This window comes from Struthio camelus, chromosome 12 (assembly GCF_040807025.1).
Source record: "Struthio camelus isolate bStrCam1 chromosome 12, bStrCam1.hap1, whole genome shotgun sequence".
Lineage (NCBI taxonomy): Eukaryota > Metazoa > Chordata > Aves > Struthioniformes > Struthionidae > Struthio > Struthio camelus.
In genome coordinates this window covers 3,135,315-3,154,764 of record NC_090953.1, presented here as the reverse complement: position 1 = coordinate 3,154,764, position 19,450 = coordinate 3,135,315, and the positions used below count along the sequence as shown (strand labels likewise).

Sequence of the window (19,450 nt, the reverse complement as noted above, 5' to 3'; positions counted from 1 at the left end):
CGGACGCGGGCAGCGCCATCTTGAGGGCGGGCAGAAGCGCCGCAGCCGGGGCTGAGCGGAGCCTCCGCGTGACGTCAGTGCGCCGCCATTTGCAGCGCCTGAGGAAGAGCGGGGCGGGCTGCCGGCTGCGCGGAAAGGTGCGCTCCGCCCGCCTCATGCCCCCCCCCCCCAGCCCCGCAACCCCGGGCGTTGCCGCGGGCTCCTCGGCCTGGGCCTGGCTGCTGAGGGAGGGGAACCGCCGAGGGAGCGGGCTCGGGGCCCTCTAGGGCCGGCGCCCAGAGGGGCGCAGCGGGTGGCGCGGGCCGCGGCGGCTGTCTCCGGAGGCGAAGGGCCGCCGCAGCTCCAGAGCTTCTTTCAGAGTCGCCGTTTCGGCCGGTAGGATGCGTTGGAGCAGCCGTTCTGAGGGCTCCAGCAGGTGCTGGCAGTAAGCAGAGCAGCGTACAAGAGCTTGAGGAGGTTTTCAGATACTACAAACGCTGATTCCGTTAGCATGACGTGGCTAACAAGGTTAGGTCTGTCCAGTATGACCCAAGACACCGAGTATTCGCCGCTGTCCGTAGCAGGGCCAGGATGGCGGCAGCTGAATTGCCTGGAGCCCTTCAGGACGGGAATCCCAGCCCATGACGACCAGTCTAATGTAAAGAACGGGCACAAACCGGACAGGAACTTCCCCTTGAACAGAAGGAAACACGTCTTTACCGTGAGGGTGGTGGAGCGCTGGAACAGGTTGCCCGGAGGTTGCGGAGTCTCCATCCTTGGAGATGCTCATTCTCCGACTGGATGTTGTCCTGGGCAACCTGCTCCAGCTGATCCTGCTAGATGAGCTCCAGCCGTCCCCTCCCACCCCTAATACTCAGTGAAATGCAGGAATGTTTAAATACAAGTAGTAGTAAAAAAAGGTTCTTTCACAAGGCAATGTTTTTCTCCCTTCTTCCTTACTCTCCCAAGCTGCATGTGCCATTGACAAGTTTATTCTTGCTATTCTGGTGTTACGGTAAGCAGCTGAAACTTGCATTCAAACTCTGAAGAGCACAGCAAGGTTGCCTTCACACTGAGCTTTCCAAGACTACCCGGAGATACCGTCCCCATGAGTTCATCCACCAGAACGTACCAATGGCAGCACAGAGAAATAGCCAAACATAGCATCCCTGCTGGCTAACATATCCTTTCAACCTCTCCAAAAATCAGTGATTTGGCATGAAGAAAGCTTACTGTGTTAACAATTAGCCCAGACTCCTGCAACAACAAATAATCTTATGATGGGCAGGATGGATGGAAATTTGACGCTTCATTTTAAAACCAGAAAGGAAGTTGCTTCATAGTTCCTTGGATACCAGCTGAAGGAAAAGGGAAAGAAACATGATATAGAATAACTAAAAACACTTTGCGATTTGAGAGAGATGATTAGGAATGGTTTTATTTAAATCCTATGATAGCTAATTCTGCAAAAGGGAAGACTGAAATAAAATTTCAAATGAAAAAAGGTCTGGCAAAACTATCCAACATAATAACTAAAATAAGGTGCATCCTGGTTTACATATTTTTTTCCCTTCACAGATCCATACTATTACATTTTCAAGATAACAAGATTTACAGCAGCAACTTTGTAAATGTAAATAATACCGTAAAGGAACAATTCACGTGCAAACCATTAACTTTTGATAAAAACAAAAAAAAATTTGCCAGTTTAAAGGCTGACCCTTTCTGAACACGTTAAAAACAAAGAAAACAAAACCACCTTACCCTTAAAGAAATCAGTTCAAGTCTACTGCACTTTTTCCTAATTGCTTTAATTTCAGCAATTAGTTATATTTAATCTTCCTTTATTTTTTCAATTTTATTTCAATATTACTGAAGATTAAAAAAAAAGGATTACCATAGAGTCATCACATGCCATTTGAACTTTCACAGTAAATGTTGAGAATGTTATATTAATAAATGGATGTATTCTTTTCCTTATCAAACTATTATGTATCTTAACAATCCAGCTTTTCTGAGCAACAAGTACAGCTGAATAATTTATAAAATGAATCTGTCCACTCTTTCAATTTCCATCTGACAACATAGAATGCAAGCGCTACAGTTTAAAAAAAAAAAAAAGCAGCAAGGTTTCCTTAGCTACACTTAAAAACTTGCATAAATTTTCTCTCTACATTTTATGTGGATTTCTTACATAATCTGCTTCCATAAATAAATGCTTCTCCCTCAAAGGATGTCAGTAATCTTGGGCTGATCACTCATTTTAACAGCAGAGTCTGTAAAACATCTCTACAAGATTTTAGAATGCGCCAGAAGTGAAGCAGCAGCAAAGCGTACAAGAGTAGCCACACAGGACAAGGGAGGAAGGACCTCACAAATCAAGTGTCTCATTTCCACTCTGAACTTGAAATTTACTTAGTAATCTCCACAGGTAAAAATTAAATAATTTGACTCCGATAATAGCTTCAGCTTTAAGATCACAGACTGCATTCCATATTTTGTACGGCTGTGACATCAATGCATTTTACTAATACTTCTTTATCAGATTTAAGATTATTACTGTACTAGTATTATAGGTATTAGTGAGTACTTTGTAGCAGTAAACGTAATAGCAACGCTTAACATAAGTATCAAACTTACCTGTTCTAAAATAAATAAAATGCAAGCTATAATCAAGCTCTACTTCATACAAGTGACTGATACAGAGCGTTTGCCGTCTTTAAGTGCTTTGCAGTCTCCACTGTAACTCAAGAGGTCTTGCACAAAATGGCTTAGTAGAAACTGGGAGATGCAGTCTATATCATACCTTTCCTCCATTAAGTTTTTAGTTCTTTCAAAATGGTGAAGAAGGGAAAAAGAAGATATTCTGTAAAAAGTGCTCATAGAAGTACTTTGTCAGTCTTGGGTTCCGATATCTACCAATACATCTGGAAATTTAATTAAAGAAAAAACACCCCTCCCACAAAACCACAGGCCTGCTTCAATCTTTAGGCATTTTAGTCATTTTCTAATTCTTAAAAGAGAACCTTATACCCATTCATGTGATTATTACTGATAACTCAGTTCGCCTCATTCCTAGTTAGCGTGACTTCTGAGCATGAGGCTAGTCTTTCCTTGCATTCATGTAGTAAGCTAGCAAAATGAGTGCCCAGTTCCTCCTGGAGCTTCCTGTGTTTTTTTAAAGAGTAACACTGAAATGGAAGCAACTTTGAGAAAACAGTAGTTTTCTACCCCACTATCTTTCTTCCTATTTTGATAATCACAGAAAAAAAAAAAAAACTATTAGAACACAGTAACTGTTAAAATGTGAAGAAGAAAGGGTTGATTAGGAACACATTTCTAGTTATCAGCTGCCAACTTGTGACTGATTATAGCTGACTGTTAATAGTCAGTGCTTCCTGCATTGTGCAGTTTTTAAACAAAAAAAAATTATATATTTTCTCCGTAAATTCAGACACAGTGCCTGACCTTTTGACGTTTTAACATAACTCAGAACTCACAGGATTATAGTGTTCATTTAAAGAAAAGTCTTCTTTCTACCCCCGGGCACATGTGGGTAACTATCTCTCTGGATTGTATTTGCATAAATGGACTTCAGACAGTCAAAATATCACTAATAGGAGACACATTTATGCATAAGGTAAATCTGAGATCCAGACACTACTATTTAAAGAAATGCAACTCTTCACTGCCAGGACTATCCGTACATTATACTCTTAAGTTTCCATTTTAAAACCTACTCAAGATGGAGCAAGATCAGGAAGCTAGTTTTGTATTTTAAGTCACAGAAAAGTTTATGATAACCGGATTAGTAAGTTTAAAAATAACTCAAGACATTGTTTGCAGGGTACGGCCATCCTATCCTTACAGAGCACCTTTCTCTTTCAAAAATTTAGATATGCCAAGAGACCATGAAAAAAGCAAATGTTTTCTATCTATGAAATAACATACTACCTAGCTTTTCCGAAAAGCAACATTCTGCTTTTTTGTTTTTTTAAGGTAGTAAAAAACAAAATACAAAATGGTTACCATTGTTTCACAGTAAACCAGCACATCGTATTGATCAAAGTGAAAGATGAGAAGTTTTTCCTCTTGGACTGCTTGTGAGAAATAACGTATTGGTATTTTAAGTGAATGGGATGTTGAGTGACACACACAGTTTTAAAAAGAAAAACAACAGCCTATATCAAATAATCAGAATACTTTGTTGTGGTGGCCACTTTCAAGTACCGTTTTCTACATTTCAGTTTGACAGTAACGTGGATGTGCTACTTTCATTTTTCCACATGCGCTCTTATAATGCGTTTTAAGATCCTATTTTATGAACGTCATATTAACAGCTTCCTAGGACTGCTGAATTTCATTTTAATCCCACCAAAGTGTATGAGTGTCCAAAATGATATGAAAGCATTTCATTGTTTCAATAGAATTTATTAGCTGTAAATCCACAGTACAGTTTTCTGAACTTAAGTAGATGACGTACTGCACTGTGTTTATGCTGCAACTTTTGCCTTTGCTTTCTTCTCTTCCTTGAGTTTGCGCTGCAAAGGAGGAAAAAAAAAAAAAATCAGTGGCATATACAAAATTGATTTTAATACTTCAGATTATGCTACCTGCTTCCATTCTTACATTTTGAGCATGGCGCAGAATGGTGTTGCGTCGCATTGTTTTGGCATATGGGTTCAACTTGATCATGATTCTCAGATTCTTCAATGGATTCTTCTTCAGGACTCTTCGGTGAATCTTTTTCCTGTAAAGAGAGACGTTTTTAGCATACTATGAATGCAGTTTACTATATTTTCTAAGCTCTTCCCTAAACTAGAAGTTTTTAACTTTTTAAACAGGCTCATGATGCTGTCAGAAGGGCAGAGAAAAAGCAGAGCCAACTCATAAGGAACTAGTTACGTGAGACAATTTGTCAAATCTTCAAGGTCTGTAAAACCTTCTCTGAAATTTGGTTTAGGGGAACCATTAACTCTTGATATTTACAACCAAAAATTGAGAAGTCAAAAATGCTGCTGATACATTTTTTTTTTTCTAAACTGAGATTTCTGCACTCCCTCAAGTCTTGCATTTGACAATTAATAAGCAGATTGCACTTTGCATTTGTTAGATAAAAATTATTACTTTGGAGCACGCAGCGCCTTCTGGATTTCCTGGCTTCTCAGGATTCTTCCAAGGTCTGTATTGGTCATCTTATGCATTGGCAGGCTGTGAAACAAACGTTCATAGTGTAAGTTGGATAATAAAAAGAAAATATAGCTAATAAATATGAAAATAGGAATTCAGAAAAAACTACTCCTTCGTTAGTATTAATTTTCCATACTTAAATTGAACTGAAGAATTTGTGACAGTAACGGGTTGTTTTCCAAATTTGTTCTGACCCACTTTTATTTGTGTCAAATGCTTGCTCTGCTTACTTATAGTCACTCTTCAGAGTAGCAGCTTTGCGCCAGGTGCCATATAAATCATCCAGCTTGCGGAAGGCACTTTCAGTCCAAATGCAGAAACGCCCAACGTGACCACCTGGAGCAAGTCTCAGCAGATTCAGCTTGTTTACATCGAGAAGAGTAATTCCTGTAGGAAAAACAAACGAAACAAAAAAACCCCTTAGATTTGTAATCAAATTTACAAACTGTTAGAGATAAACTGAGCAGAAAGTACACAGAAACAGATACAGGTTTGTTAGCTTTATACTACAAAGCTACATACACATAAGGACAAAAACACACTAGACTAAAAAATAACAATTTTATCCTGGAAAAAGATTGATTAACCACCTCATTTTTACTGCTCCAAATATAGTTTAATCAATTCATTTACATGTAACGTTCATGTTCATTTTAACATAAACAGCCTCAACACCACCAAATCAGATTCCTGAACATAACGTATCAATTACTTCCATTAGAAGTCAGAACTTCCACAAAATCATTGTGTTTCAGAAACACGGACCAATGAAGTGGAATCTCATCATTCTAGACATATTCTTCCAACAGTAAGAGTAAATATAACCAGGTTTAGTATTACCTGGGATATTTCTGAAAGCTCTTATGATGCCATTGTCTTCGTTGTAGATGATGCAGGGTCCCCTGCGCTGGATGCGACGACGATTCCTCATTTTACCCTTTCCAGCCCGCATACGCTGGGAGGCATACACCTATACAGAAAGGAAACCTGTAAGTATCCAAAATAGTCCAAATCCCTATAGTAAGACACAACAAAACCACCTCGTCAGAACTTCACAGTCATCACTGCTTATCTGAAACACGGACCAGTGAAAGTTCATCACTCTTAAGAGATGAAAATTGACCTATTATTGCTAAGCAACAGTGAAATGAAGAGAACTAAGTACAGAGAAAGTAAAGCAGCATAGTAAGGAATTTAACAGCTTGCACTCTGGTTTATACAGCTTCTTGTAGTTTTGTTATCCAGGAGTTTTTAGCAGCCTCAAATCAAAACAGAACCGTTTAGAACTCATAATATAATAATGACTAAGTCTAATGACCCAGGTCTTGCTCTTGAGAATATACTTGTAGCAACTCACCTTTTTGATGTCATTCCAAGCTTTGAGCTTCTTAAGAAGAAGAACAGCTTCCTTGGTTTTCTTGTAACTCTCAACTTTGTCCTCAACAACCAGAGGAAGTTCTGGAATCTCCTCAATGCGGTGGCCTAATGAGGATTTTACAAGACACTAAGTTACCCACCGATCTTGGTCATACAGATTTCAAGGTATTGTCTTGTGTGTTCAGAAATGATACAAAATCAAGAATAGTGGAAATGAAATTCAGTATCTAATATGCAGGTACAGTAATTATAGTAGTTGAAGTTTCAATGGAGTTTTATTGGCCTGCCTCAAACAATACTTTCTATGTCCAAGTAAAGATTAATTTTAATTGTTGGCTTCCATGAACAGAAACTGAACCACGTTGTGATTCAAAATTCAATTTCAGTTACCACGAACTGCAAGACGAGATTCACATCAGTAATACACAGAAAAACGCCTCGGAATCACCTGACATCCAACTCTACATAACCTCAAAGTACTTTCCCCAACTGGTATGCAACAAAAATACACCTCTAAAGAATGGGACTGCATCCTAAACTCTTTGAAATAGAATTTAGTTATCCTCAAGAAATATTTCAAGTAACGACACAGCTACTGATGCTGCTCGGGCAACGCGAAACCGCAAACATTTCGAGAGAGGAAATGAGCACACGAGAATTCCTACCTTTAGACATGACCAGCGCTGGAAGAGCTGATGCTGCCAAAGCAGAACAGATGGCATAACGTTTTTGAGTTGTGTTCACTCTACGGTGCCAGCGTCGCCAAGTCTTGGTTGGGGCAAACATGCGGCCTCCGCGACACATCTATGAATCTAGAGTTAAGAATAACCTTTCCAAACTTCTTTTGCCAGACTGCATCTTTAATACTTGCTCAGCATTAACTGCTCGTCAATCATCTGTACCAGTATGCTGACAGCAGGCAACCGTCACTGAGCACAGAGTAAGACGCAAATTACAACATCATGGCAAGACTGTACGCATCTTAAGATCTGAAATATCCACCACTTCTCCAGTGGAAATCAATTAATTCTTCTCTAGCGTTTGCATACCGGAGCTACTGATCACTCTACAGTCACCTTAAACTCTGTGTGGTCCAGATCACTGTAGATGGCCATTACCTCAAGAAGTAGAAAACTCTATGGGAAAACGATTTTCTTCCTTGAAGGACTCAGCTTTACACCTGATTCAAGTGGCAGCTATGAAAGGATACATTTCCAAAGGCACCTTGGCCAGAGCGATGGGTTCCACCACCTCGTACGCGAGGAATACGAGCAACAGCTCTCCCAGTGCCCCAAGATTCAGCACTGGTCTGATGACCTGGAACAAACCATTTTAATTCAGCGAGTGTCAACAGTGCAATTTTTCCAAGTCACAGAAATGCAGGATTGAAGGCCAACAATCAGAACTTCCACTATTATCATGCAGTTCAGAAACACGGACCGATGAAGTGGAATCTCATCATTTCAGCACAACAAATCTCGATCAGGTAAACTAACCCTTATCATATTAAAGATCTGTTTAGGTCAGAATCAAGTATATTAACACGCTCATATTTACGCTTGATCCTTAATTTGGAGGCCTGAATTGGCACTGCTATTCATAGTGGATTAAAATTGTTATGTGGATTACCATCAGAAATAAGCTCGAATATGCATGCTGCCAGCACAAATTTCTTTGAGAGCAGGTCTCTGCAGCTGCTAGTTTTTGAAGTAACTAATAAACGCTCAATTATATAGGTTTATTCTTGACAAGCAGCTCAGACAAGCCTCACGTAATCAGCAAGGAGAAGTGACCGTAACATGCAACTTTGCACCGTGATTTTCTGCCTGGCGTGTTATTTTTCAGACATTTTGTGGTGGTTCTTGGAAAGAAAGTGAATTCCATTTGAGGATGTAGGTGCCACAATACTTTCAGTAACATATATTTCAGATAAGAGTCCAGAACCCTCCAAAATTTTTACAGCACTTTTTAGTATTTCAGAATTATTAACGAAATTTTCAATAGAGTTTAAAAATCAGATGGTTCATAAAGAGAATAGTTTCCTTGCTTTCTATACAGAATCCCACTGAAGGGACCGTCTTTTATTTCAGTGCTAAATTTGTTTCCATTTTAGCCCACCTATGTTAAAACCAACCGCTAATACAACTATTTCCTTATGTTTTATGCACCCAGCATACCTGCAAGTTCACTAACAGCATAAGGCTGCCTGTTGTTCTTGCGCAAATTGGTGTGAACAAAGTTCACAACATCAGGGCGAATGGGAGCCTTGAATACAGCAGGCAAGGTCACATTTTTGCCTGATGCTTCTCCCTTTTCAGAGTAGATGGATATTAACGGTCGAGCACAAGCCTGAAAAAGAAAACAGAAAAATTCTTAAGCGCTAATAAAGCAAACTGTTAGTATTCAAAGGCATCGAACATTGCTCAGAATGAAGGTGTCTTCAATTCAACAGTGCCAGCATGCTGACAGCAGGCAACTGTCACTGAACACTGGATAAGACGCAAATTACATCATCACAGCAATTATTTTCAATTAAAAAGCGTTTATTCACCAAAGGCTTATTCAGATTAGAACTTATGTAGATTACGCTAAATATCTGAAACACGGCGACCAACTTATCTGTAATACAATATATAAGCTCACAATGACGACAAGCAAGCTAAGTTAGCATCAGTGAAGCTTCTGTCAAGTCTGGGCCCTCTGCACAATATCTGGTGCCTCAAAATTTCTAAAGTAAAAAGGTAACTGCCAATATCAGCTTTCTTTCAAAAAAAGCTGATAAGATATCCCAAAACGACTTGTTGGGCTCAGTAGCAACCTTCTAAAAAGGGCCTCATAGCATTATAAGATGTTTGTCTTCAGTAGTTCATGGCAATACCAAAACGTCTTCCTTCCCTTCCCCACTAAGGAAGCACAATTCATTTCAAATATTTAAAGTATACTACAGAACTAGCAAATGATAATGAAAACACTACCTATGTACCTATTACCGGGTGCTAGCAATACGTCGAATCCTGGAGTTTGGGCAGAGGCTGCAATACAAGCACGCTACAAACTCAGCTTTGGTAAAGGAAGCAGATCACAAGCTAAATCACGTTAACAAAAAGTTGGTCATTTGCCATCTAGCTACAGATCAAGGCCTCCTAAAGCCTATTTCAGATTAACAAAAACAGGAAAAAAAGAAAAGCACTGCAGAAATAGCTTTTCTAACCCAGCGTTGCCTCAAAAGCTTACGCACAGTCTTGTGCGTTTTGCTTAGCGGAAAAGTTCAAGAAAAGCGGTAACGCCCAGCCAGAAAGCGATGCGAGCCCGATCTCCCACCCCGCGTGGGCAGAAGGGCGAGTTCCAGCGGGCGGCGGAGCGAGGCCTCCTGCCGCGGCCGCCCGGCCCGGCCCGGCCCGGCCTCCCCGCGCCGGCTCCACGCGGCAGCCACAGCGCAGCCGACTCCAAAATGGCGGCCGGCGCCCCACGCCTCGAGCCCGGGGGCCGCTCGCGGCACCGCTCTGCCCGCCGGGCCTGGCTCCCGGCAGCACCGGCGCAGCGGCAGCACCGCCCGCCCGGCCGCCCACCCGCTGCGTTGCCCCGCTCGCTCCCCGCGGCCGCGCCTCACCATGGTGGTGGCGGCGGCGGAGCCTCTCACGCTCCCTCCCGTCCCCGCCGCAGCCCCGACCGGAAAAGGAAGGACCGAGCACTGCCACGTCGCTATAAGCGATGTCCTTCCGCACCTGTCCGGCCGCCCCAGCCAGGGCCCGGCCCCAGCCCCGGCCCTCGCCTCCTCCACGTACGCGGTGACCCGTGGGGGAAAGCTCTCTCCCTTCGGGCGCCTCTTTCGCTTCTCATCGCCTCCCAAACCGGGGGACTCTTTCCTGGCGGAGGGATTCGGAGAGGCCCCCCCCCGAGTGGGAGGAGCGGTTTCCCGCGGCCACTGGCCGCGCGGCGGTGCTTATAGTGCCGGGCGGGCGGGCGGCGCGCGCGGTTCGGTTGCGGCGGGCGATGGCGGAGCGGGAGAGGCGGCGGGCGGCGGCCACCGAGCTCTACGGCCGCCTCCTCCAGTGAGTCTCGGCCCGCGCGGGCGCGGGCTGGGACTGCCTGGGCCCCGGAGGGGCCGGGAACACGGGGGATGCGGGGCCCGTGCTGAGGGGGCGGCGGCGCCCCGGCGGTTTTGCGCGACCGTTGGCGCCGAGGAGCGGAGCTCGCCGTTAGCCCGGTGTCAGCCCCGTGCGGGGCCGCTCGGCGGAGGGGCTGCCGCCGCCCTGGGGCGTAAAACCAGCCGGGCCGCGGAGCCTGGCCCTGGCGGCCCTCTCCCCGAGCCGTTACGGGGCGCCCGCGGGGCGCGGGCGTCCGCAACCGCTGACAGGATTTCAGGCTGCCAGCTCCTGGAAAGGAAGGGTCTTCTCGGTTTTAGTAGATTATCCAAGCAATTGTAATAAGGGAATAGAGAAAGATATCGAAGAAGCTAATGTCTGTAGCGAGTACTGCCAAGACAGGCTTAAAAATGCATTTTGAAGGGAAAAAGGCAGTACTGATGGCTGAAGTCACTTGGAAGCAACCTGTGAGTTATAGGGCGAGGTGTCAACGTCAGTCTCACAGACCTGGATGTAGTTTTACGGTGCAGCGGGCTTCCCATCCTGAAAGAGGATGGGTGCGGGTGGACCTCCGCGTCCCCCTGGAGCCCAGGGGAGGTCGTGGGCCTTCAGGTGCGCCGGTTCTCCCAGGTTTCGGCACTGAAAGCTGGAATGTTGTATGATGTCAAAAGTACTGCCTGTCAGCTGTACCTAGGCGCTATATCCTAAGCGAGACCTTTTTTCCCCTTAAAATGTAACACAGAATGTTATACCTGCAACTTGGTGCTGCTTTCTAGAAAAAACAGAAACCGTTTGAAAGCTTGTGGTAGGAAATCTCGAGCAAGAAGTCATATAAATTGAAATAACGCTTAATTTAGGTTAGCATGTTTTTAACTCGCATCAAGAACGGGTTAATTGCATACGGATGGACGATTAAGGTACTAAAGCTGATCGGTGACATGTTAAAGGTACTGTGCCTGTAGTTCCAGGGCTTGTCTGCGTTCAGAAAGCCTGCCGTTTTAATGACACTATGCAAGATTTACCTTACTGTCAGCTTTATGTGGATTTTTACCGATGTGTGCCTGTATACTTGTATAAAAATTATTTCAGAAGTTCTATTAACAAAACGGTGTCAGGAACCCAACCCTAATATCCTCTTTTTAGAGAGTAGTTTACTTAAAAATGACAGGACGCTAACAGTAGTACAAAAAGGCATATTTACAACACAGACTACTGGAAAAACATTGAGATATTGTTAGGGCTGTAGATCTTGGTGGCTGCTTAGTTTAAATAGTTGTCAGTACAGATGTGTCACCATGTGTGTTTGGTATTCCGATGTCAATATATGAAATGACATTAGTCACAGTTAATTGTTTAACTGAAGTTACGTGGCTTTGAAGTCTTAAATTTAGCTTAAATCTAGCTGGAAATTTGTATCATCTGCCTTTCCCCAGGATGTCAGGGATTGGAGAGTAACAACCTTCTCTATGTTTGTAACTTACCTGACACCACTTTGTACAAATTCATTTAACTGTTGGCAGCAAAACCAGTGCGTTATTCTTTCTGTTTGTGTGGTTCTGTGGAGTAACGAAGGTATGCTGAGGGAAAGGTGTGGTCTTGAGCTGGCAAACTGAAAAGGATTGATGTGAAGCTCTGTCCGTTTTGTTTGGGACAGGAGAAAGGGGCTTTGTCCTGTGTCAGTCGGCTTACCTGATCAGCACCCGTGAATCTTTTTGAGGAGGGGGGAGTGGGGAAAAAAAGTATTAAGTGTCAGATGAAGTTTTACGAGGAAGTAGTTTAGTAATTTAAAAAAAAAAATTAACTGGATATAAAACTATGTTCTATCTACTATCAATGTGTATTTAATTAAATACGTATGCAATATATAGAACTGTGATTTGAGATTGATGTTTTAGTTTTCACAGATTAAATTCACTGTTTAATGAGGGATAGAGAGGATCGCCTTATGTAAGTTGTGTTTTTGTTTTTTTTCCTCTCTCCAGAATATATGATGAAGGAAAGAAAAGTATCCCTGAACATCCATATGCCTTTGAGGTAAGTGCATATGTGAAAATACAGCCGTGTAATCTAAATCTATGTATGTTTAAAAAAACCAAGCAAACTGTCATTGATGAACAGCTGGGATATGTGTCGTTACCACATAAAAAAGTTTACCTCAGCAATACCTTTTTAGAGCTGCATCTACCTCAGAACAGAGAAAGGAGGGCCAGCAGTACCTGGGAGACAGCTCTCCAGAGGCCATCTCCTGCCTTCACCTCCTTGTTCATTCCTGAATTTTCTCTGAAGTTTTGCAGCTGTTAATTGTTAACCTGTTTAAAATAATTGCAAGGAACAAATACATGTGAGAGTGTTACTTGTGGGGGAAGGGGCAAGGCTAATTGTAGAAGGTGGGGGGGGGGGGGGGAAGTGTGGAGAGAAAAGACCTGCTACAGCAGCTGTACTGAGCTGATATCTTCATGCTTCTAGTCCATACCTTCAAACCTGCACCTTCTGCTGGCACACTGGTTATCTAACTGCTTTTATGGATATATATGTGAAAGTGGCAATTGCTCTAATAGGCACTGGAACATGTAAATGGTTGGAGAATCTTTATTGCTATTTATTTGTGTGAATCTCTTCAGAATCTACTTCAGTTTCTTGTAGAATCAATGCATTAAAGATAAACTGTTTCTATGTTGGTTAGTTGCGAGCTGTTGCATTTTCACAGTCGATTTAATATTCGATTCCTCTTATAACATGTGGTAACCGTATTGTCTTGAATAGATTAATGAATAGTTGCAGTGGGATTGGAAAATAGTTTGGGGAAATAGTTAATTTTGAAATCTTCAGTGGAAAATGTTGCTAAAATATAGTGTTTATATGTAATATGTTAATTTTTTCTCTCTTTTTTTTTTCTTCTTTTAGGCTGATGTAGAGATCTGTTTGATTGGTGGTAATCACAAAAGTCCTGTTGAAAGATTTTGGAATGGAAACAATATGATATATATTTTGCAGAAAGCAGTAAGTGTGTGTGTGTGTTGTGAAATTTTCAAATATAATCCAGGCCTTTGAATTTACTCCCATCAAATATTTTCATAATACCTTTCATTTTTAGACTTATTTGGGTATTTCTCTTAAAGGGACATAATGAAGAAAGTGATCTGACGGAAGAATCAAAAGCAGATGATGCTGTTTATGATTCTGAGCTTTCACAAAAGGAGGGTTCTGGACCAGTTCCTCTTTCTGTTAGAAGAGCAAAGTAGGTTTCCAAGGCTCTGCTCATGCTTTAATAACTTCATGCCCTCTCAACAAATGGATATGTCATGGTAGAGTATATTGTTTCTGCTGATAAGTAAGTGAATTGTAGGATTTGAAAAGGGAGCTTGAATTTTATACATGGATGTTTCCTTCAGACTGCAAGGTCAGGTTTTCTTATACTTTCTTCTCCTTTCACAGAAGCTAGGAGACAGCATGATTAAGAAAGTAAATCGGAGAAGTCATGATAAATGTTGTCTTTCCATTAATAATAATAATGAAAAAAAGCATACTCTTAATTTGATGCCACAAAACCTGAAATAAAATTCTCATTAAAAAGCAGTTTGTAGTTAGTCTTCATATTACTAAGAAAGTTTGGATGGCTTTGTACCCAGACCTCTGTATGGGGGTGATTTTTGTCTCATGTATACTCGGTGTAATTTTCTTTTGTGAGTTTTGTCTCTCTTCCTAATATTCAGACCCTCTGTTATTTTGATCCCATAAAACTAAATTACTTGTTAGTTTAACAGTGATGAGTTGACCATTTTTCATCATGGAAAAGACCTCTTCTGGTTAGAAGGATTCCTAAGAAAGCGTAGCTGAAGTTCTGATATTCCAAGAGCACTTATAAGCAGTCCCATCAGACTATTAAGACTGCCTGAGTGTAGGTGCGTAAAGAAATCTTACTGAGGCTTGAATGTTTGCTTTTGGACGGCTTCAGTTTAAGAAAAAATCTGTTTGGGATTTGATCTTGGTACGATGCCTTAGCATTCTAATAGCAGCCAAAGGCATGGTACCAAAACATGATAACTAGTTTGTTTAAGCATGTTAAAAGAATAAATTGTAATTGGTTTTCACACTTCAACTTTAGTATTTTAATCTAAATTAAAATATTGTATTAAATGCATTTTATTACGATATTTTACTTTCTCCTTTGTGACTTCCTTTTTCTGCCTGTAAAATGAGGATTATAATACAGAACTCTTTTTTGGAAAAAGTACTGATGTTTTGATTTTTGAAACTGGCCAGATAGGATTTAAGTGTTACTATCCTCATTCAAAGCTCTATATAAGAGACAGATTTAGCTATTCCTAACACTTGCTGGCATCTGACTCTTCCCCCCCCCCCCCTTCATATCTTTAGGCAATTGATTTCACTATATACAATGGTACAGAATCCAAACATGACCCATTTGAAGATAAGCAGACTGGTTGTGCTTCCTCCCCTCTGGATAAGGTGTGACAGATCTGATCCTGAACGTACTTGTTGGCTTGGGGCTGAGCCTCTCAAAACTGGAAATAAAATCACAGGGATCAATTTGCACATGGTTACATGTGATGGTAAGGTTCTCTGGTTATAATGTTACATGTAAGTTTGAATGAGAAAGAATTTAAAAAAAGTGAGAAAATTAATGTATTGATGCTACCTTTGTGTGATGTCAGCTTGGTTCTGCTTCATATTCCCTCTTTAAAAAACAAGAGAAGAAAGAGATGGTTTTAACCCATGCAATTGCAAAGTAACTTTTTAATATATGAACATATATAATACGACATGACAGTATCTGTTCAGGACTGCCTTCAGTCAGGCACAATAGAGAATTGAATTGAACTTATGCGAGTAACTGACTCTTACTAAACGTTTAAATGTTAACAGCAGCTTTTATTGTCAATAGGATAAATGCGAGAAGAATGACTGTTTTCTAATGAACGTGAATGGTACTCGGTTGAATGGAATACGTGAGATTTTAATTTTTAGTGCCAAATTCAAGCTGCATCAAATTTTTTTGATTCTGACTTTTTTTCCTTTTTCAGGTCCTACAGCTGATAAAAACTGTTTTGCAGATCTAGAAGAGCTCAAACTGGCACACAAAATCAAACATTCATCTGTGGTAGGTCTTTGCAGCCTGTCACGCCTCAAGTCTAAGTTTTAAAACTCTGTATTCTTGAATTTATGACTGTGATTTGGGGAAGCTTTATAGATAATATTTAGTAACTAATTTTAGCATGATTCTCTAGTATAAAGTTTTCTTTTGAAGTAACATTTGGCTTCCCATATTGTAATGTGTTTGTCCGACATTATTCGTTCTTTGTGTGAACTACTTTTGAAACTGTTTTGCATGGATAGAAAACATCCTTGGTCCTATTCCATTTTGTATTGTAATCTCTTTGGCTCACGTTATGAATTAACTAGCAACAATTCTTGCAGAGCTAGATTTTGGAGCCTTAATTTTGTGTTGGTTTTTTTTTTTAATTGTTTTTAAATATATTGATTCTAGGTGATGACAAAAGGCTTTGTTCAGTATGAGCTTATTAGAGCTGCTGCAATAGAGGGCATGCTTGTAGGATCTGAAAGCAATATATATATTGATATTACGTGGAATACTGTAGATAAGATTCTGCAGGCTCCCCCACTCACTTCAGTGGCCACACTGGTAAGTAAAGAAGGAAAAAGCAAGCAAACCCAAGCTCTTTTCACTGTTTACATCCTGAGTAGCGTAAAGCATAGAAAATGTGTTTGTTCTGACATTTGTATTTATTATTCCTGATTTAAGCAATGCAATATGTTCATAATCTAAATTATAGAATGTGTTAATATGCATTTCCCTAATGAAAATTTTAGAATACTTGATTGCTGCAGTTTGAATCTGAAATAAACTTCTGGAACTTTCAGAATATTATCCTGGAATCTGGGGACCCCAGAAGTCCTGTATATCAGCTCTATAGAGAACTCCAGTTTCTCCTTGTAAGTATAAACAAGGCATTTCAATTTCAGATTTACTTGGAATAGTGATTATATGTCTTAATTTACTCTATCTTTGAAACATCCAATGGAATTTTAAATAAACTTAAGCATTTAGTTTATTTTAAACTTTGGATTCAGTTTTAAGAATCTTGACTACAAAGAGGATGAATCATGAACACAGAAGTGCGGAAATCCTAGAAGTTTCTAAATTCATGGTTAACTGCACAGGCAGAGATGTCTTAGTGTTGGAGAAGTTGCTACGTTTTGAAGTATGATATATGCAGAACCTCAGACGAGAACTGACCTTTTTGTTTTGCGTTTGATGCTGTTTTTAGGCTTTGGCAGAAGGTTTGAAGACAGGTGTGACTGAGTGGCCTGAGCGCTTAGAGTCTGAATCAGCTGTTGCACTTGTCCAGGAATTTCTGACTGGTATTTGTTGACTGGTATTTGGGAAGGGGGGGCAGAGGGATGCCAGATTTCACAAAAGTAGAAGGAAATTCCACATCCAATTCTTAAGTTAGAATTGGGGATGCTAGTTTCTAAGCTATAGTAGCCTGCACAATGTAGTTAAATTCATTAGTACATCTCTGACCCTTTTCTGTGTCCCAGGACTCTGCAGAGAAAGAAATAAAGTAATTTTTTTCTTTATAAATTGACAGAGTTAGGAAGAAACACAACATAAAGCTGGCTATGCTAAAAAGTGATTTAGCAAGTTCTCAGTGCATCTTTCAAGTTACCTGACATGCACATGAACTTCTAAAAGTGGTCGATGTCCCTTTAGATGGTGATGGAAAACAGTGCCTTGAGGGTGTCTTAAAATAAAGCACCCAAAATACCTGATTGCTTCAGAAAATTGCTGTGAAAAAATGACTTGTCAGAAGGTTAAGATCGTAAAAAGTGAAATCTATAAAGAAAATTACATATAGGAACATACCAAAAAATTTTAGAATGTAACTATAAATTCTCTACAAATTAGTATGTAGACAAAATTTGGAGAAACTGATAAAAATTCTCTGACACGCATTTGGAAGAAAACGAGACATTTCTTAAACCATCTGTTCAGTTCCAGTGATTAGGCAATAAGGGATGACAAGTTAATGCTTAGACAGTAGAATATAGTAAAGGTATATGGGGAAAACTTGTCTTAATAACAACTGATAAGAAATGATCTCAGGCTGTACGCTTACCCAGTAAGAAAAAATAAAGTTTAAAAATAGATATGCTACTCTGTTAGCCTTCCAGTCAATGTATCTGTTGTTAATTATGTGCCCTGGGATTAACACAGTTGGTTTGACCATGTGTTTCTTCATAGTGGTTTAATCTACTTTCTCCTCCGCTAGATTTAAAGACAAAACTGGATGGATTCTGTACATCAGGAAATAAGAATGAAACAGAGGTATGTGCAATTTCCAGCCAGTTTCCTTGTCGTTGTTGTTCCCCTAATAACTCTACTAGTCTGAAATTTTGACTTTGCTTCTTGTATGCGTTTGTTCATGTAGATATATGCTCATAAAGATATAAAGAAAGATGATCTCTTGCTTTCTGTATCTGCTGAGTAAAAATAATGGAAGAAGTCTTCAAAGGCAAAAATAAGTTTTGTAGCTAACCTGTAATAGAAAGTCCACTGTAATTTTTAACTGCAGAAAGTCTTTGTTTTTTGAATTCTAAATGTTCTACCAGTGTTTATTATACATATTTTTAATGCAGCTTGGTGGTGTTCAGTTGGCAGCCTTTGAGGGACTAGAGGTAAGAGTAGAAGGACTTATATCAGCTAAAAACAATGTTCACCATCAGGAGAACGGGAAGATATTCTCTATTCTCAGAATATATGTATATTTTAATTTTGGCCTCTCAGGCCGCCATGGTAAGATATATGTTAAAGCAGTTATTCAGTCATCTACGAGCTTAGTATAGCACAGGTTAGATTCTGTATTAGTGCTTATTGAACTGTGTTAGTGTTTACTGAGGCTATATTCATATGACTGTTCTTAACACAAAGAAGTACCCTCTTGAAGAAAACAGTTTGTTTTTACTAGACAGTCTGACAAGAAATAAAATACTAAACAAGTTTTAATTGGCTATAATCAAAAGTCTTTCCAGTAACAGACTTCTCTTCTTGGACTGAAATAATTATCACGGGTGCTAAATCTGAAAAGAACTAGTTTAACATTTAAAAAAAAAAAAAAAAAAAAAAGCTTCCTAATTACTATGCAGTATGTTTGCAAGCAGAGCTACTAACTGGAAGAGGGGAAAAAATTAGTGTTGCATCCAGTTTTGATCTTTGGAGAGTGTTTGAATTTGTAAGGCCTTTGAATGTTAGGCATTCTTTTTACTTAAGACCAACATGTCTCTTTCAGAAAATCAAATGTGACACTGCAGCAGTGGACAGTTCAATAACATCAATCTTTAGTGAGCGAGGAGACCTGGATTTTGCTGAACAATTATGGTGCAAAATGAGAAGTGAGTGTATTTAGTTTTTCGTTTATTGTCCTATAATTCTTCCGTTTCCTGTGCCTACTATACTGTACTGCTGTTTTGAGGGACTGGTGGCTTTTAATGGCTTTAAGGAGTGATCAGCCTTTTTCTAAAAGAGCTAATTTGAGGTGTTTAAGATGATACACCTTCTTACAATATATGAAGGTACGCCAACATCTAGCAGGATATGTTATGTTTCATTTTATTAGTTTGATTGATTGCTAAAGGGTGTTAAATAGTCAGTAGTACTTATCTGCTCCAAAATTTGAAAATTGTAAATCTATAAAGTTGTATCTTACTAGATCAGAAGGAATATTTTAAAAATTGATAAAGCTGCACACAAACTTTGTCGGTCTTGCAATCCCACT

General features: G+C 40.3%; 2 protein-coding genes, 1 long non-coding RNA gene and 5 other non-coding genes across 11 annotated transcripts in view; 2 read left to right on the top strand and 6 right to left on the bottom strand.

The window, feature by feature from the left end:
* Positions 1–90: 90 nt before the first annotated feature.
* LOC138068942 (uncharacterized) lies at positions 91–2,839 on the top strand. The gene is made up of 2 exons (XR_011143810.1): positions 91–137; positions 564–2,839. It is a non-coding gene; the product is annotated as an uncharacterized lncRNA (long non-coding RNA).
* Positions 2,840–4,389: 1,550 nt separating this feature from the next.
* On the bottom strand, positions 4,390–10,444 carry RPL4 (ribosomal protein L4). Its single transcript, XM_068958951.1, has 10 exons — positions 10,157–10,444; positions 8,724–8,895; positions 7,757–7,863; positions 7,212–7,350; positions 6,527–6,651; positions 6,010–6,139; positions 5,400–5,556; positions 5,107–5,190; positions 4,609–4,729; positions 4,390–4,520 (listed from the first exon to the last, which is right to left on the bottom strand). The coding sequence occupies exons 1-10, from the start codon at positions 10,157–10,159 to the stop codon at positions 4,473–4,475; spliced, it is 1,086 nt and encodes a 361-aa protein (XP_068815052.1). The 5' UTR covers positions 10,160–10,444; the 3' UTR covers positions 4,390–4,472.
* LOC138068954 (small nucleolar RNA SNORD18) lies at positions 5,890–5,961 on the bottom strand. The gene has a single exon (XR_011143848.1). It is a non-coding gene; the product is annotated as a small nucleolar RNA SNORD18 (small nucleolar RNA).
* On the bottom strand, positions 6,210–6,276 carry LOC138068955 (small nucleolar RNA SNORD18). The gene has a single exon (XR_011143849.1). It is a non-coding gene; the product is annotated as a small nucleolar RNA SNORD18 (small nucleolar RNA).
* On the bottom strand, positions 7,415–7,514 carry LOC138068948 (small nucleolar RNA SNORD16). The gene has a single exon (XR_011143841.1). It is a non-coding gene; the product is annotated as a small nucleolar RNA SNORD16 (small nucleolar RNA).
* ZWILCH (zwilch kinetochore protein) overlaps positions 7,871–19,450 on the top strand; it is a 25,910-nt gene continuing 14,330 nt past the window's right edge. For 3 of the 4 annotated variants that reach the window (XM_068958949.1, XM_068958948.1, XM_068958947.1), the window contains exons 1-11: positions 10,326–10,598; positions 12,614–12,665; positions 13,536–13,631; positions 13,751–13,869; positions 15,009–15,205; positions 15,677–15,753; positions 16,141–16,296; positions 16,536–16,607; positions 16,943–17,036; positions 17,948–18,003; positions 18,965–19,067. In XM_068958949.1, the coding sequence (XP_068815050.1) occupies positions 10,540–10,598; positions 12,614–12,665; positions 13,536–13,631; positions 13,751–13,869; positions 15,009–15,205; positions 15,677–15,753; positions 16,141–16,296; positions 16,536–16,607; positions 16,943–17,036; positions 17,948–18,003; positions 18,965–19,067 (1,081 nt within the window). In that variant the 5' untranslated portion in view covers positions 10,326–10,539. Of the gene's footprint in view, positions 8,033–10,325; positions 10,599–12,613; positions 12,666–13,535; positions 13,632–13,750; positions 13,870–15,008; positions 15,206–15,676; positions 15,754–16,140; positions 16,297–16,535; positions 16,608–16,942; positions 17,037–17,947; positions 18,004–18,964; positions 19,068–19,450 lie in introns of those variants that run through there. The other variant, XM_068958950.1, reaches the window with a different exon arrangement.
* On the bottom strand, positions 7,942–8,013 carry LOC138068953 (small nucleolar RNA SNORD18). The gene has a single exon (XR_011143847.1). It is a non-coding gene; the product is annotated as a small nucleolar RNA SNORD18 (small nucleolar RNA).
* On the bottom strand, positions 8,967–9,067 carry LOC138068949 (small nucleolar RNA SNORD16). Its single transcript, XR_011143842.1, has one exon. It is a non-coding gene; the product is annotated as a small nucleolar RNA SNORD16 (small nucleolar RNA).

Coding starts and splice junctions, on each gene's coding strand:
- RPL4 (XM_068958951.1), bottom strand. Junction 5,557..6,009: donor AGCTTTCAGAAATATCCCAG/GTAATACTAAAC, acceptor TTTTTCCTACAG/GAATTACTCTTCTCGATGTA. Junction 4,521..4,608: donor TTCTGCGCCATGCTCAAAAT/GTAAGAATGGAA, acceptor CCTCCTTTGCAG/CGCAAACTCAAGGAAGAGAA.